A 15,955-nucleotide genomic window follows, 5' to 3' on the forward strand; every position below is an offset into this window, starting at 1 on the left:
AACCTCTCGGCGAGCATGCGCACTCCGTGGCAAGCGAGAAACTAAGTACTGTATAATGGCTGACACGTTGTCTCCGTTAGCGACAAGAGGACATTTCTATGAGGACATAAAAGGACAGTTTTATGAAGACACAAGAGGACAGTTTTATGAGGACAATGTCCTCATAAAACACAAAACTTAATATTTCAAACCATAATAAATTTGTTTAAAGTAACACAACTAATCAAATCCGGTAAGTACATTAAGTTTTTAACTGCTTTACATATCACTTTTAACAAAACAATTTCCATAACGGGCACACTGCAAGTGCCAACAATGCGTGTTATGAAACTAAAAACTAATAAACATACTAACATAAACAATACGTAAAAATATTCAGAATTTTAATTATGATTATTTTTACAATTCCTTTACATGCAATTCGAATATTTGAATGTGTGCCTGTGCATAGTATATCCAAAACTCCTAATTTTAATAAATTTTTTTGAAATCATACCATCTATCCAATACCTAATCATACCCAAGTAACTTACACTTTGTTACACCAAACCAGTAACCATCATGCTTTGTTCAAACTATCAGTCTATTTATATTATCCTGCAGATCTCTGAATCATTTTAATAACTATTTCACACATAGTTTACTATTATCCACAAACAAATTGGTATTCTCCCTCACCAATTCCTTACTGATATCATTAACATACAAAGTGAGCAGCATTGGTACACAGAGCCCTGCAACAAACAAGCATTCACCTGTATGCAATCCTACAGTATATGGATCACATTATGAATGAAAGTAATATTAAATCTCATATCCAACATGTTCATCAACTACCCTCTTATCCATGTCATCAGTTTCACATTTACCACCAGAATTTGCAATCATTTATGCAACATGATTACATATATTATCTTAGTGAGCCTTTGCAAAGTACACAAAGATTTTCATCATCTTCCATGACTTATTTTGTGTTATCTTTCTTCTGACTTGCACTCCCATCATTTGCATTTCATTCACCTTCAGGCATTCTTGTAAATGCTTTTTTCTCAACATTCTCTTTAAATCTCATCATCATTCATATCAAGGATTTAGGCCTAGCATGGCCTGTTCTGGCTTTAGAAGTCATCGTTGAATCGTTTAAGAGGATGTTCTGGTTTTCTTTTTCCTAATGGCTTGCACTTTAAGGCTTGTTTTGGTAATCTTTCTGTTTTCATTCTTTGAACGTGCTCCATCCATGTATGTATATTTTTTAATTTTTTCTATTACTGGTTCTTGGTTTAATTCTTTCATAATTTATTCATTTCTTTTGTGATCAAATAGGGTATACTTTGCAGTTTTTCTCATAAACTTCATTTCTGCTGTTGTTAATTTAAATCTGCCTTACTTATTCTATTATCTACTACCATATTTAATTTGCCACTGTCAGCATAAATTGTATCTAAATTGTTAGAATATTTTCAGTGTGTTGTTTTATTGCTGATTTTCTTACCAAATCTGTCATAGCAATTATCAAATTTATTTATTGGGTAGAAATTATGGAGAAAAAACAAAATACAAACGTAAGAGCAATTACTATACTTAAAACCAAGATAAAATAACTCTTGAAGTTTCAACATCTATATCAAGGTCATCATCAAAGTACATAAATATGAACTAAAACACAAACTACATCACAATACACATAAGTAAACTATAGTATAACTGCTTTGCTAACTGTTTACACTATCCTGACCTCCGATTAGAGAAAGAGTAAAATTTAAATTACAAAAATTAATAAAAACACAAATAAATTTTTAAAAATTCCAAAAAAAAACATCAAGAAAATGAAATAATTCTAAAAATAATGAAAATTATAAAAATTAAGTTGTCTTGAGTCTTTTTAGTGATTTTCAATTTCATCTGAGGGGGTTACTGGCCTCCTGCAGTCTAGCTTGATGGTGGCACTGCTGCCACCTTAAGATCATCAAAGCTTGCCTTGGTTAGTGATTATTAAAGGAAAATGAAACTCCTCTTAGCCTTCAATTACTCTAATATCTTCAGGGGTGTGTGGAAGAACCCCTCCAGAGTTAGAAGAAGTTAGGATAGTAAAGATTATAGTATCATGTCCTCTTCTATAGATGTTAATAGAGAGATGAAAAAGGGATCAAGACAAAGAACAAAACAGGAAAGAAGTATGGCTAAAAGAGTGATGGAGGCCATACTTTAGCTCAGGTACCCCGGTTGTCGCCAAGCCTGTATTTACAGCCCCTAGGCTGTAAATTATTTTACATAAATGAAATAGATATTGATTTTAAGATGACAAACTTTATAAAAATCACTGGAGTAATTAACAGGACCTTTAAGCCTAACTATGTACAGAAACACACAAGACTCAAAGTCTACAAAACAATAGCTAAAACTACACTATTATATGGAAGTGAGATCTGGACCTTCGGAAAAAGAGATATACAAAGAATTCAGGCAGCAGAAATGAAATTTCTTAGAAAAACTCACTGTATTAGATAAAAAAGAAATAGTGAAATAATTAAAAATCTCAAAATCAGTCCCATAACAGACTCAATGATTATATATTGGAAAAACTGGCTAGACCATATAGCAAGAATGCAAAGAGACACACCAAAAAAAGATCTTAACATATAATCCTAGAGGAACAAAGAATAGGGGACGACCAATATATATAATGGTTTGATGTAAAATCAGGTGTGCAACAAAGGTGCACATTTTCTCTATTGTTGTTCAATATCTATATGGATCACATAATAAAGGAAAGTAATATTATTACACCCTTCATAGAGTCAGCAGACTCATCATGGGAGGTTCATCCAACTGACAACACATCATATAGAATCTTAAAATCCTTAACACTTCTTGCATTAACAACAAATTCTTTATTATTACACCCTTCATGGAGTCAGCACACTCATCATGGGAGGTTCATTCAACTGACAACATATCATATAGAATCTTACAACCTTAACACTCCTTGCATTAACAACAAATTCTGGTAATGCATTCAATTCACTGACAATTTACCATGTAAAAAATTTACTTACACCTCTCTTCACCACACTTTTATAAAACTTCCAGGGATGACCTCTGGTTAGTCAGAGTAACCAGGAACATGGCAGATATGCAGTACTTGCAGAATGATCTGAACAGGCTAGAATTGTCAACATGTAGAAATGACATCTTAACCAAAAACTTGGCCATTGTTAGACCAAAGTGCATGTAAAATCATGTACTTTGGTCTAATGAGATATCCAGTCATATTTCATGGGATTATGCTTGAAGAAACTGATAGGGATCCTATTTAGTAAATAGGAAATTGGAGTTCAAGGGCCATATAGCAAAGGTTGCCAATACAACTCAGAGGATAATTGGAATGATAAACAAATCTTGACATGTACATAATCCTGATATCAGGATTATGGAGAACAGATTATGAAGACAGATAGAACATTTGTGGACTGCAGCCACTATCAAACAGGGTGATATGTTTGAGACTTACATTCTTCTGAAAGGATCATAAAGAAAACCCATTGATATTTATATACAGTTAGGAGAGGGCAAGAAGACAACTGTGAAAGTTGAGAATGAATGCAGTGAAGAAGGGGGGTTAGAGCTAATTTTTCTCTCATAGAGCAGTGCATGACTCGAATGGATTGCAACTGGAGGTGGTGAGTGCCAGGTAGTTTGAATGAATTCGAAGATATGAAAACGGTTGTGGGTAACGTGACTTCCTTTGATCAGTCCCTGACATCTTGGAGGTCTCTCTTAATAATAATAATTAGGAAGCTAATATTCACAGCAACTGAGTCAACCACCTTTTTTTTACTTTCCTCAGGCTGACATCATTTGTCAGACTGAGGAAAACTGTCATCATTTATATTTCCTCTTTGCAATTGAAGGTGACCAATTACAAAGTTGACAGCTGAAGGTTCAGTCTATTTTTGATTTTAATGGCACAGGCTGCACATAGTTTATTATAAAGATTTCAGGTATGTGACATTAATTTAAGCTAGAATAACATTTCAAAATGTAAACATTATTTCTGAATTTGATTTTTATAATTGCATACTTTTCTTTCTTATTTCTCCCATTATTGTTTGCATTTGTACTTTTCTGACATCATTTTGTGGGTTTTATTTATAATTCTCCAATTCTTTGTGTTTTAAAGTCAATATACAATTTCTCATGATATCTTTTTGTTCCATTTCCCTATGATTTCCTTTGTTCTATTTCCCATGATATTCTTATTTCCTTTTTCCGTTTCCCATGATTTTGAATTTGATTGTTTATTTCTTGTGATTTCAAATTTGATTTGTTTTCATGCAATTTCCTTTGTTCCTAGACATTAAAGATGCCAAGAAATTATAGCCTTTCCCATAATGCATAGAATTATACTTGCCATAAAGATGTGATTTGCATTATGGGATACCAAGACAATCGATGTGAAGTCATTAGCCTCTAGATACAAGTAGACCAGTTTGTGCATTATGGGATACCAAGACAATCGATGTGAAGTCATTAGCCTCTAGATACAAGTAGACCAGTTTGTGAAGTTACTTCATGTGCAAATTTTTATTTGCTTACACTTGGATAAAGGATTAAACAAAGAATACAATTTTGTAGCATCTTCAATTTATCCAAGTGAAAAAAAACTTTCAATAAATTCCTTCATTTCTGTTTTGGTTGATTTCTTTTGTTTTCTTTCATGCCACTTCCTTTGTTTCATGGGAACTGAGTAGAAATGAGAACTTTTCTCCTAGATTCACTATAGTAAACCTTGCACTTTAACAAACTATGTCACTGGTCTCTAGGGGTTTGTTAAAGCAAGCATTGAATATAATAATATATAATGAAGGAATATAAATGCTAAAATATTAATTCTTAATGCTAGTCAAATTTAACTTGTTAAAAATCAATCCTACTATCCAACCTTTCACACTCAAATTTTAATTAAATTTTCAAAAATTATCTTGATAGAATTATGATTCAAAGTTTCACATAGCCAAAATATCAAATATGGATTCTCCAACATCTTTCAACAAGGTGAAAAAATTAATAACAATGATAGTTGAGTGTTCCCTATCTCATGAAAGTCATCATGGCATGTTCACTGCTACAAATCATCAGTAAATATTATGAAGTCAGGTGCTCGGCTCTATCAAGTGAAAATCACAACAGTCATACAACGTTATTGAAATCAGCAAAGAGTACTCTTTGCTGATTTCTGTGATCTCTGCTGATTTCAAAGAGATCACACTTGTGATCAGTTTAGTTCCCTAATACTGCTATATGTGCAAACGTACATGACAAAAGGCTAAGAAAAATTGTGGAAGTGAAGGCTGAAAAAGAAAGCTGGGTTTAGGCCATATAGAGACCAAAGATAAGATTTTTCACTTCAAGAAAAATCACAGGAATTTAACAAGGATCTTATGAAAGTCATTGTACCATGTTCGCTGCGACAAATCATTAGTAAACATTATGAAGCCAGGTACTATGTTCTTTCAAATGAAAATCACAACAGTCATATAATGCTACTGAAATTACCTAAGAGTACCTTCACTTGTGATCAGTACAGTTCCATAATACTGCTATGATATGTGCAAACATACGTGAAAAAAGGCTAAGAAAAATTGTGGAAGTGAAAGTTGAAAAGAACAAGCTGGTTTTAGGCCATATACAGGTTAAGGTTTTCACTTTAAGACAAATAGTTTTGGGGTGCTTAAGGGTCAAAGCTATATAACTGAGAGGAGACCTCCACATATCCTCTGCAGGAATGCAGAGAACCGACCAGGGCTTCTGACCTAATGTCCAATCCTCACCTTCTCGTGGTGTACCCTGTTGGGTATCTACCTGGATACTGAACGAACAAGGATGGCCTGGCAATTTGGGATTTAGCCGACCAAGTTGTATTCTTATTGGCTTAAACCAAAATACAAAATGATAGTACAACATGACAAAATTTCATGCTGGATGGGGCATCGCCCAGTTAAACAAGGCCCTCATTGTTTTCGCCAGGGAACAATGGCGAACAGCAAAAAGTCAGCTACTGGAACAAATTTGAAAACACACCCCAATTTAACATCACAAGAGTTAAAGATAGGTACTAGCAACGTTAGCTGAAGAATTAGATAAGTACCAGATCGACATAATAGGGGTGACTGAAACAAAAAGAAAAAAACTGGCGAGATCTTTCTGAGCAACAAATACAAAATGTTATATTCAGACAATGACAATCAAGGAAAAAAAGGTGTAGCCATAGTATTCAACACAAAATACGAGGCTAATCTTCTTGAATGGCAGGCAGTCTCAAGTAGAGTGATGTGGGCAAATATGAGAATGGGGAACTGGACAATGAGACTTATTTGTGCCCTATGGTCCCACAGAAGGTCTTACTGAGGTAGAAGTGGAGAAATTTTTTGATGCTTTAGAGAAAGCGACTGACACAATGAAAAAGGAAAAGTTGGTCCTTGTTGGGGATCTAAATAGCAGAGTGGAAATGAGTGTCAGACATACAAAAATATTTTGGGAAAATTTGGAGAAAAGAGCAAAGCTAATAATAATGGCAAATATCTGTTGGATTTCTGCTCAGGACATGGACTGGTTATTACTAACACCATGTTCCAACATAAAAATGTGCACAAATTCACATGGAGAAAAGAGGCAAGGAATAAGAAAAGTCTCATTGACTATGTTATTGTTGATAGTGATATTTTCTCCCTGGTGCAGGACACCAGAGTGTACAGAGGATTTGAATTGGAAGTGATCACTATTTAGTCTTGAGCAGGATATAATTGAATTTCGAATTGAAAAGAATAACATGTAAGAAAGTTTTAAAGCAGATAAAAGTTGAGCAGCTCTCAGATGTGAACTGTACACTAAAATAGACAAAGATTATTGAAAAAAAAAAAATGAAAGCGTTTGAGAACAGTAACCAAACCTTGGAGATTCAGTGGCAAGACTTGAAGAAAACACTGACTGATTCAGCCAGAGAGGCATGTGGTGAGGTTGTCTGCAAGGATAGAAAAATCAGAACTCCCTGGTGGACACAGGAAGTTAAAGAGGCAGTGAAGGAAAGAAAGAAAGCATATCAAAAGTTCCTGACAAATAAGTCAGTTTGTGCTCTTAGAGAATGCAGAGACAAATATAAGAAAGCTAAACACTGTGTAAAACTAGCTAAACAAAAGTCATGGGAGGACTTTGGCAAGCACATGGAAAATAAATATCAAGAAGATGGTAAGATATTCTGGAGATTGTTGAAGAAGCTTAGGAATGGAGGAAACAGTGCTGTAAAAGAAGTTAGAGATGATAAAGGCGACATGAAAACAGGAGAAAAAAGATATCCTTGAAGTATGGAGTAATTACTTTGAAAAATTGCTAAATGAAACAAGCAGTGATGACAACACAGTGGTAAAAAACACTCAACAGACATACAGTCAGGAATACATATCCATACTTGAAGTAGAAAAAGCCATCAAAGGGTTAAAATGTGGAAAGGCACCAGGAGTAGATTATATTCGACCAGAAATACTGAAGTATGGTGGTATAAAAGTCTTACAGTGGCTGCACTGCATAGTTCAGAAAGCCTGGACAGAGGGACGAATTCTAGATGATTGAAGTAGAGCTCTCATAGTACCCATATATAAAAAGGGAAATAAAACTGAATGTGAGAATTACAGAGGTATTTCCCTACTGAGAGGTATTTATGCAGATGATGTTATACTGTTATATAAATCCAGCAGAGTCTGCAAAATTCCATAATGAAATTGAATATCTGCTGTAATAAATGAAAATCAGAAATAAAAAGACAAAGACCATGAAAATAGACTATGGAACACTCAAAACTTCAACTGCATCCTTATAGAACAATTAAAACATTTCAGCTATTCAGGCATAATTTTCAATTAAGACATATATATATAACAAAGATCTCTATTTAAGTTAAGGGATATTACATCCCATATTGTTTCATAGCTGAATAAGAAACTCAAAGAGTTTCATGCCAAATATAGAAACTATATAAAGTTCGGCGAGTCCAAGTCCAAGTAAATAATTTCACATCGACGAATTGAAGCCTTTGGCTCTTCATATAATTAGTAATTTCTATTTAAGTTTTGTAGATTTGGAAAAGGCATATGACAAGATGCCAAGAGAAAAGCTAATCGAAACGCTACAATTGTATAGTGTCAATGGGGCATTATATCAAGCAATACGTAGTTTTTATTCGAGTTGTAAGTCAGCAGTTGGAATTGAAGGAAGTATAGGGAGATGGTTTGATATTAAATCTGGTGTCACACAAGGTTGTACATTATCCCCTCTGTTATTCATTATCTATATACATCACATTATGAAGGAAAACAGTATTAAACCTGATATCAAAATTGGAGATATTAATCTCAGCTCTTTACTTTATGATGCAGATGATGCTATACTTTTAAATAGATCCAGTACAAGCCTGCAAGATTCCCTGAATAAATTGAATAACTGATATGATAAATTTGCGATGATAGCAATAACAAGACAAAGACAATGAAAATATCAACTACATTGTGAATGGAGAACCTATACAACACTAAAACATTTCAGCTACTTTGGCACAATTTTTAGTGAAGACAGTAAATTAAATACAAGCGAAATTAGTCAAAACACTAAATTAGCTGTACAAGACAGTGTTCAAACCAATTTTAACTTATGGATCTGAGAGGTGGGTTAGAATTAATGCCTAACTTGACAGGTAATAGATTGATTTGGAGGAAAATGTAGATAGGAAGTTAGTAGTGATGTTAATTTTTCATGTAGTACTATCATATCCTGTACACCTCTTGAGGGTACATGCCAGGAATATGATGACAATGGCTGCAAATTAATATGGAAACAAACAAAATTAGAAAAGCTTGCATGGAAGGAAGTCAACTGAATAAATTTATATGGAATAAGAGAGAATTAGTCAAACAAGAAACTAGTTATATACAAGATAGTGTTCAAACCATAGTGTTTTCACTTAGGGATCTGAGAGCTGAGTTAGATACGAGAATTCTGAGAGAGAGATTAGGCAAGTGAACAGATGGCATAACTGGAAGAATCATATTAAACACAAAGATATTATGAAACTGACATGGTTGTCATTCAGGTGTGTGTGGGCTGAGAAAGGTTAGCAAAACTTTTTTTTTTTGCTGATGGCTGGAAAATGACCAACAAGAGGACCAAGATCAAGGTGAATTGTTACAGTAAGAAGTGCCTTAGAAGAAAGAAATATAAGATCGGACAGTATCAATCTGACAGATAACAGATTGATTTGGAGAATCAACAGGAGATGGTAATGATAAAATATAGAACTTTTTCATGTAGTACAATCATAATATCCTATACACCACTTGAGGGTACATATCAGGTATTTGATAATGAGTTGGCTATGTCTACTGCCATGATATGTTCAGTTGGTGGTTGCTAAATAATAACAACAACTAAAGCAATTAAGGCTATAAGTTATTACAAAAAAAAATCAGTAATCAAAATCAAAAACCAATAATTCCAGTTATGTAGACTATAATATGTTTTTTTTGCTTTTTTTTTTGTGTTAGTCATTCATGCCTTTTTGACTAACATTTGAAATATACACATTGTAACATACCAAGAAATTTAATTATAAAAGTCAGGTGATGTCAGGCAGTAAAATATACCCTAAACATTTCCTTTAATGATATTTAAAACAAATCCCATAATGCATTAAAATAAAATACAAGTATCTGAATGTATTTATAAACAGAAAGAAGAAATACAAAATCTTAAAATGAAGCTTTACCACTTCCTGAAGTTGAAACTGTAGGTGTTCATTATTTTGTTTGTGGCTATCAACTAATACAGCTAATTCCTGATTCCTTCTTTGAAGTACATTGCTTTCCACTGCTGACTGCTCATCAGATTCTACTTCTCCATTAAGAAATGCATGAGTCTGTGACATAAGACCATTTATTTGTTGTGTAATTTGACGAAGACTCTCTGTTGATGACAATTCTCTAGAGAAAAATATGAACACATGAAAAACTGTCAATGCATAAAAAAAAATTAAATAAATAAAAGAAAAGAAAAAATTACCAGACAAATTTAGTCATTACCAGACAAATTTAGTCATCTTTCATAATTAGAATGTACAAGATCTAAATAAAGCAGCCATATATAGCCAGCCTGATTGGCTAAGTGGTTAGCATATCTGCTTTCCAGCCAAGAGGCTGTGGGTTCAAATCCTGCCATGGGCATGGATGTTTGTGATTGTCAGTGAAAATACTAGTGATGCTGGTGGTGGGCAATAGATGACATTGGTGTAGATGATTGTAGTTGTGGTTAGTTGTAGTTGGTGAATTAAGGGGTGGAGTTGTAGAGTAGGTGCCCTCCCTCGATGAGTCTTTGGGCTCCCTGGAGGTGTCATGTAATAATAATAATATGCTAAATAACCAAAATATTAGATATCCCTCAAGCTAATTGGAACCCATCAACATAAACAACCTGTCCAAGGGAGCAGTATCTGCATTCAAGTGTGATATAAGCCAATGGAGTGGAGTTGTTACCTTATTGGGATGGCCATTAAATGTGCTTTGTGTAATGTATTTTATCAAATGGTCAAATTAATGTGAGTGCAAACAAGAACTTTGATGGAGTGCACCTGACAATACACCAATTTTCAATAATGTTCTCAGTATGATATAACATCAGATAACCATATGAAGTTACTATGCTCCTTCAACCAAAACAAACAGTTACAATTTTTGGTTGGGCAAAAGAATATGTCAAAAGAAATGACTGATGCTGAACCAAAAAAATTTGGCTGGGCATCAGACATTAGAAGATTGGAAAAGGTTACACATAGTGATGAATCCTAGTTCCTCTTAGTTCACATCATTGGAAGGGCAAGGTTATGATAACACCACAAGTTATGGACTCATTGTGCTTGATCATGATAATGAAACACAATAAAGTGATGTTCTAGAGCACAGGTTCTTGGCAGTCTCTAGTTAACTATACCAATAGAACAAATGCTGAATGGTGCAGTGTGCATAGACATTGTTGCCACACAACACACCCATTCATGGTGACCTTGTATGTGAAGAAAATTTCCGACAGAATAACTTGCCATATCACAGGCAAGTTTCTGTAACCAGAAATGGTTACAGAAACCATAATGGAATGTTCTTGCAATCATTACATAATGCTAGCAAGAATCTTTGGGATGCAATGGAACAAGATGTTTATGATATGACCCCACTACTTGTAATTAAGATGGAACTGCAGGAATTCATCATTCTGCCAAGCATACATGCAAAGTATTTCTAGAATCTTCTAAAATTTGTGTCCAGAATATCAGAGTTACTGCAAATACTCATGATATAAGGTGGTATCTCTAATAAACTGAACACTCAATGTATACACAAATAAAAAAAATTAACAAAAAATTAAAAATAATAATAAAACAAAAAATTTAGCTGCAGTAATGATAACACCACAAGTTATGGACTTATCATGATTGATGATAATGTAATGCAATAAAGTGATAGTATGGAACACAGGTTCTTGAAAGTCTCTAATTAACTATACAAAAAAAAAAAAAAAAAAAAAAAAAAGAACAAAGACTTAATGGTGCAGTGTGCACAAACATTGCTGCCACACAAAAACACCCAATTCATGGTAACCTTGAATGTGATCTTACATTCCTGATTAAATGTAAGATTCATTCAATCAGGAATGAATTCTGAATATTCTGAGCCTTTTTCCACAAACTGTGTAAACAGAGTTACACATCATCAAAGTCATGACATGTACCCTCAAGGGATGTACAGGATATGATAGTACTACATGAAAAATTTACATCATTACTAACTTCCTATTAACAATTTTCCTCCAAATCAATCTGTAACAATCAGACTCCAACATTATCAGATCTTATATTTCTGTCTCATAAGGCACTTTTTACTGTATCAATCCACCTATATCTTGATCTTCGTCTGAGCCTTTTTCCTGCCAACCTGGCAGAGAACACTTGTTTTGCTAATCTTTCCTCTCTCCCATTCTGTTTAAGTGACCATACCATCTAAGATTAGCTCTGCTAACACATTCATGGATGCTAACAATGTCCAGTTCTTTCCTAATATCCTTGTTTTTAATATGTTGGCATTGATGCCATTTATTCACACCATCCCTACATTTATTGAGCTTTTGTCACATTTTATGGCTATCATTTTGATATTCTAAGCATTGTTTCATTTTCCTGTATGTCTATTATTATGGCTTTGTCAATTTGTGGAATATACTTCCGTCAACAATATTCATTTCTATCTCCACCGTGCAAAACCACACATATTTTTCACAACAGAAATTCAAATTTTAGCTTCTTTAAGCACTATATGTTTTTCCAATTTTATTTGCTGTTTAACATATTTTATTATTCTCTGGCTAAAAATTTCTTTGCTGCCTCTATTAATACTTTCTAAATGCCATCAACCATTCTGAATTTTTTTTATTTTCTTTATTTCTTTTATTTAAAACTAAGTTTTTTTTTTTTTTTTTTTTTTTTTTTTTTTTGGAGATTTTAATTCCAATTGAAATATCATAATTCAAAGATCATAATTCCAACTGAAATGATCCAGAAATCAATGCTAATAAGCTCTCTCTGTCTCTATTAAAAGACAATGATCTCTAACAAACTGAGATAACACAAACCACTCTCACACCCTCACCCGAGTTCTCTAGTAACCACACCTCACTTCCATATCCAACTCATTCATAAAAGGCTAATGATTTATCATCAAAAACAACTCAGTTCTTGCATTCCAAGTATTTCTAAAATAATGAAGAAAATCTAAAACAACTGATTGTTTAATGGTTGATTGGCCTGTTAGAATCCTTGCAAGCAAGGATTCTGACAGGCCAATCAACATGAATCTTCTTAGTTATGTCATCCACCTTTGATAAATGCATAGAAAACTTAGGGGGAAAATCTCAAGTGATTGTTCTTAGTATCTCTAAGGTTGTTGGCTGTGTTTAGCACAAAGACCTATTAAATGTCTTAAATACTTGCAGGACAGTCTAGTTTCATTGCTGCAATGGGTTGCCAGCTTTCACTCCAGCTGTGCATAATAGCATGGATCTTTATTCTTATACCTTGCAACTAATGCAGGGTGGGGGGGGGGGGTCTACAAAGCTCTATTTTTTCACTAGCTATCTTAGTTAAATAAAGTTTTCCAAATTGGCTGCAAATCCAATCCACAGTTTCCTAGAGACTGCATATCCCTGTTTCTCAACAAAAACTTCCAGAATATCAACTTCTAAGTCTAAATTCTTAGGCCAAACTTTTGCTAAACTCCAAAGGTGGGCTGTGATAACCTTCTTAATTTCAATAATGATAAAACTTAATTCTGTCTTATTTCTCACAAAAAACATTTTCTTCCATTATTACTTTTGACAATTTGTAGACAAGATGAGATCTGCCTTCTTGAGATAATTAACTTCCAATCTTTCTCCTGGTGTAAGCATATTAAGCCTCGGCATACAGGGAATTAGGCTCTCCATTTAGCTCAAAGTGTTGTTTTTTGTTTGAACAATTATTAACTATACAAATCACAAATTTGTCCCACTGAATACTATTCTCACGTCTGGGGTGGTAATCTTTAAGAATGCATTTAAAATACTTGATAAATACTTGACTAATGACAGAAGCAAACAATTCTGGTGATTAATGACCTATCTCTCATCAAGTTATTCCACTAATTTTTACAATGCTCAGTTTCTGCAAATATTGCCATGGTTAATGATCATTAGAATTAGTGCAGATAATTCCTACACTCTAAACATGTTAAAACATGAGAAGGGATCCAGTTTGTGGATGTATAGCATTTGTTTGAGGGAAGAATGGAATTATACAGGCGTGATGGGTTACATATGAATGACTTTGGAGTGATTGCACTGGAGAAACTGTTGCTAGATGAAAGTGCAGTTTGTGATGGAACCAAGAGATTAAAAATAAGAGGTGGTGAAGTGAAAAATCAGGAGAGTAGTATGGAAGAGACTGAAGTACTCGGCAACAGAAACAGTAGCAGTGTGACAGATGACAAGAGAACAGGAATGCAAGAGGAAAAGAGAAATGGGGAGAGAGTCTGGATGGACAGGAAGACACAGTATAGGGAGAGTGAATGCTGGAAGTAATGGTGAATGTGTGTATGGAGATGGAATATATTGTGATGTGGGTGAGAAAGTTGAGACTGAGCGGATATATGTGGTAAGCAGGGGTAAACATGATTAGGCAAGGGCAGATGTGGCAGGGAAATCACAGCCAACAAGTGGCTTGGAAAGGACTAGTTACAGTCCTAAAAATGAACTGCTGTGTTTGTTTAAAAGTGCCAGAAGTATCAGAAATAAGTAAGGATGAAATGGTTTCACTGATTGAGTTTATTTGTCCCAAAATCATTGAAATAAGTGAAACATGGTTGAATGAAGATGATATCCTACCAGGAATAGAAATGAAAGGATACAGTATTTTTTGAAAGGACAGAAAGGACAAGAAAGGAGGGGAGTGATGCTGGTGATAGCCCACATAAGGTAAACATGAAAGAGGGAAATAGTGGCAATGGTTATGAGGCAGTGTGATGTAAAGTGGAAGTTTGCAGAAGACATATTTAGCTGGATGTTGCTATAGGCCCAGGAATGTGGAGGATGGTGATGAAGAAATGTATTAACAACTTGGATTAGCAAACAAAGGAAGGGTGATTATTATGAGAAATTTTAATTATGGCAGTATAGATTGGAATGAAGAAATAGCATAGGGAATAAGGAAAATGAATTTCTCGAGTTCTTGACAGATAACTATCTCAGGCAGCATGTACAGGAGGACATGTGAGGATCGAAAGTTCTGATCATTTCATCAGAGGATGTATTTGTGAATGGGGTTTCACACTTTCTCCAGTTGGTGAGAGTGATCATGAAGTGATCACCTGGGTTGTGGTTAGCCATATGCAGACTTCTGTAAGGAAAGGATATGTGTTTAAGTACAAGGTACTAGTGATTATGACAAGCTTAGGAGACAGCTTGAGGTTATAGCATGGAATGAGGAGTTGAGCATAAGGAAATAAATGATGCTTGGATGATGAATAAAAGAAATTCATAACAGCATCAATGTGTGTGTCAGTGTATTCCGAAGACCAAAAGGATGAATAATGTAGGTGTAAAATGGATGAATTAAGGACTTAAGCATGAAATCTGAAAGAAGGAAGTACTTTGGAGGTAGTATAAGATGAATGATGGTAATAATCAGTTACATGAAGAGTATAAAGAGCAAGCCAGGAGAGTGGTGTTGAGTTAATTAGGACAACAAAATTGCAGTATGAGCAGAAATTACAAATAAGATGAAAATCAGTTTTTTTTTTTTTAGACATGAGGCAAGTATAAGGAAGAATGACTATGGTAAGATGATGCTAATTGATGAAAATGGTAGAATGGTAACTGTTGCAGAAAACATTGTTGAGGTATTCAGTGAACAATTTATAATGGTGTTTCATCTCATCAGGATGAAATCATCAGAAACTTAAGTGTAGAGGACATAGGAGAGGATGGCTTAATTGTGAGTGAGCAGGAGGTATTTCAGGAAATAAATAACCTTGAAGTCAGCAAGGTGATAGGATTTGATGACATATCACCAGGCATTTTAAGGGAATGTTCCAGGGAATTGGCATGCCAGCTTATTATCTCACAACAGCATGGGTTCCAAGGGAGTGGAAAGAAGATAAAAATTGCTCCATGCAAAAAAGGTGGCAATAAGGCTGTAGCTTCAAACTATAGGCCAATCTGCATATCTGGAGTTGTGGTGAAGGTATCAGAGAGATTGGTGAGAAGTAGGATACGGAAATGGGTTAATAACAGAAGTATTCTCTGTGGTTATCAGCATGGGTTTGTTAAAGGGAGA

General features: G+C 34.3%; 1 protein-coding gene across 3 annotated transcripts in view; it reads right to left on the reverse strand.

Moving 5' to 3' along the window:
• The window catches only part of LOC150092414 (golgin subfamily A member 2-like), a 380,033-nt gene that overhangs the window by 287,219 nt on the left and 76,859 nt on the right, over positions 1 to 15,955 (reverse strand). For all 3 annotated transcript variants that reach the window (XM_090415174.1, XM_090415173.1, XM_090415175.1), the window contains exon 5: positions 9,812 to 10,025. In XM_090415174.1, the coding sequence (XP_090271300.1) occupies positions 9,812 to 10,025 (214 nt within the window). The remainder of the gene's footprint in view (positions 1 to 9,811; positions 10,026 to 15,955) is intronic.

Source organism: Typopeltis vanoorti, chromosome 26, assembly GCF_054136105.1.
Source record: "Typopeltis vanoorti isolate ZY-2024b chromosome 26, IOZ_Tvanoo_1.0, whole genome shotgun sequence".
Classification (NCBI taxonomy): domain Eukaryota; kingdom Metazoa; phylum Arthropoda; class Arachnida; order Uropygi; family Thelyphonidae; genus Typopeltis; species Typopeltis vanoorti.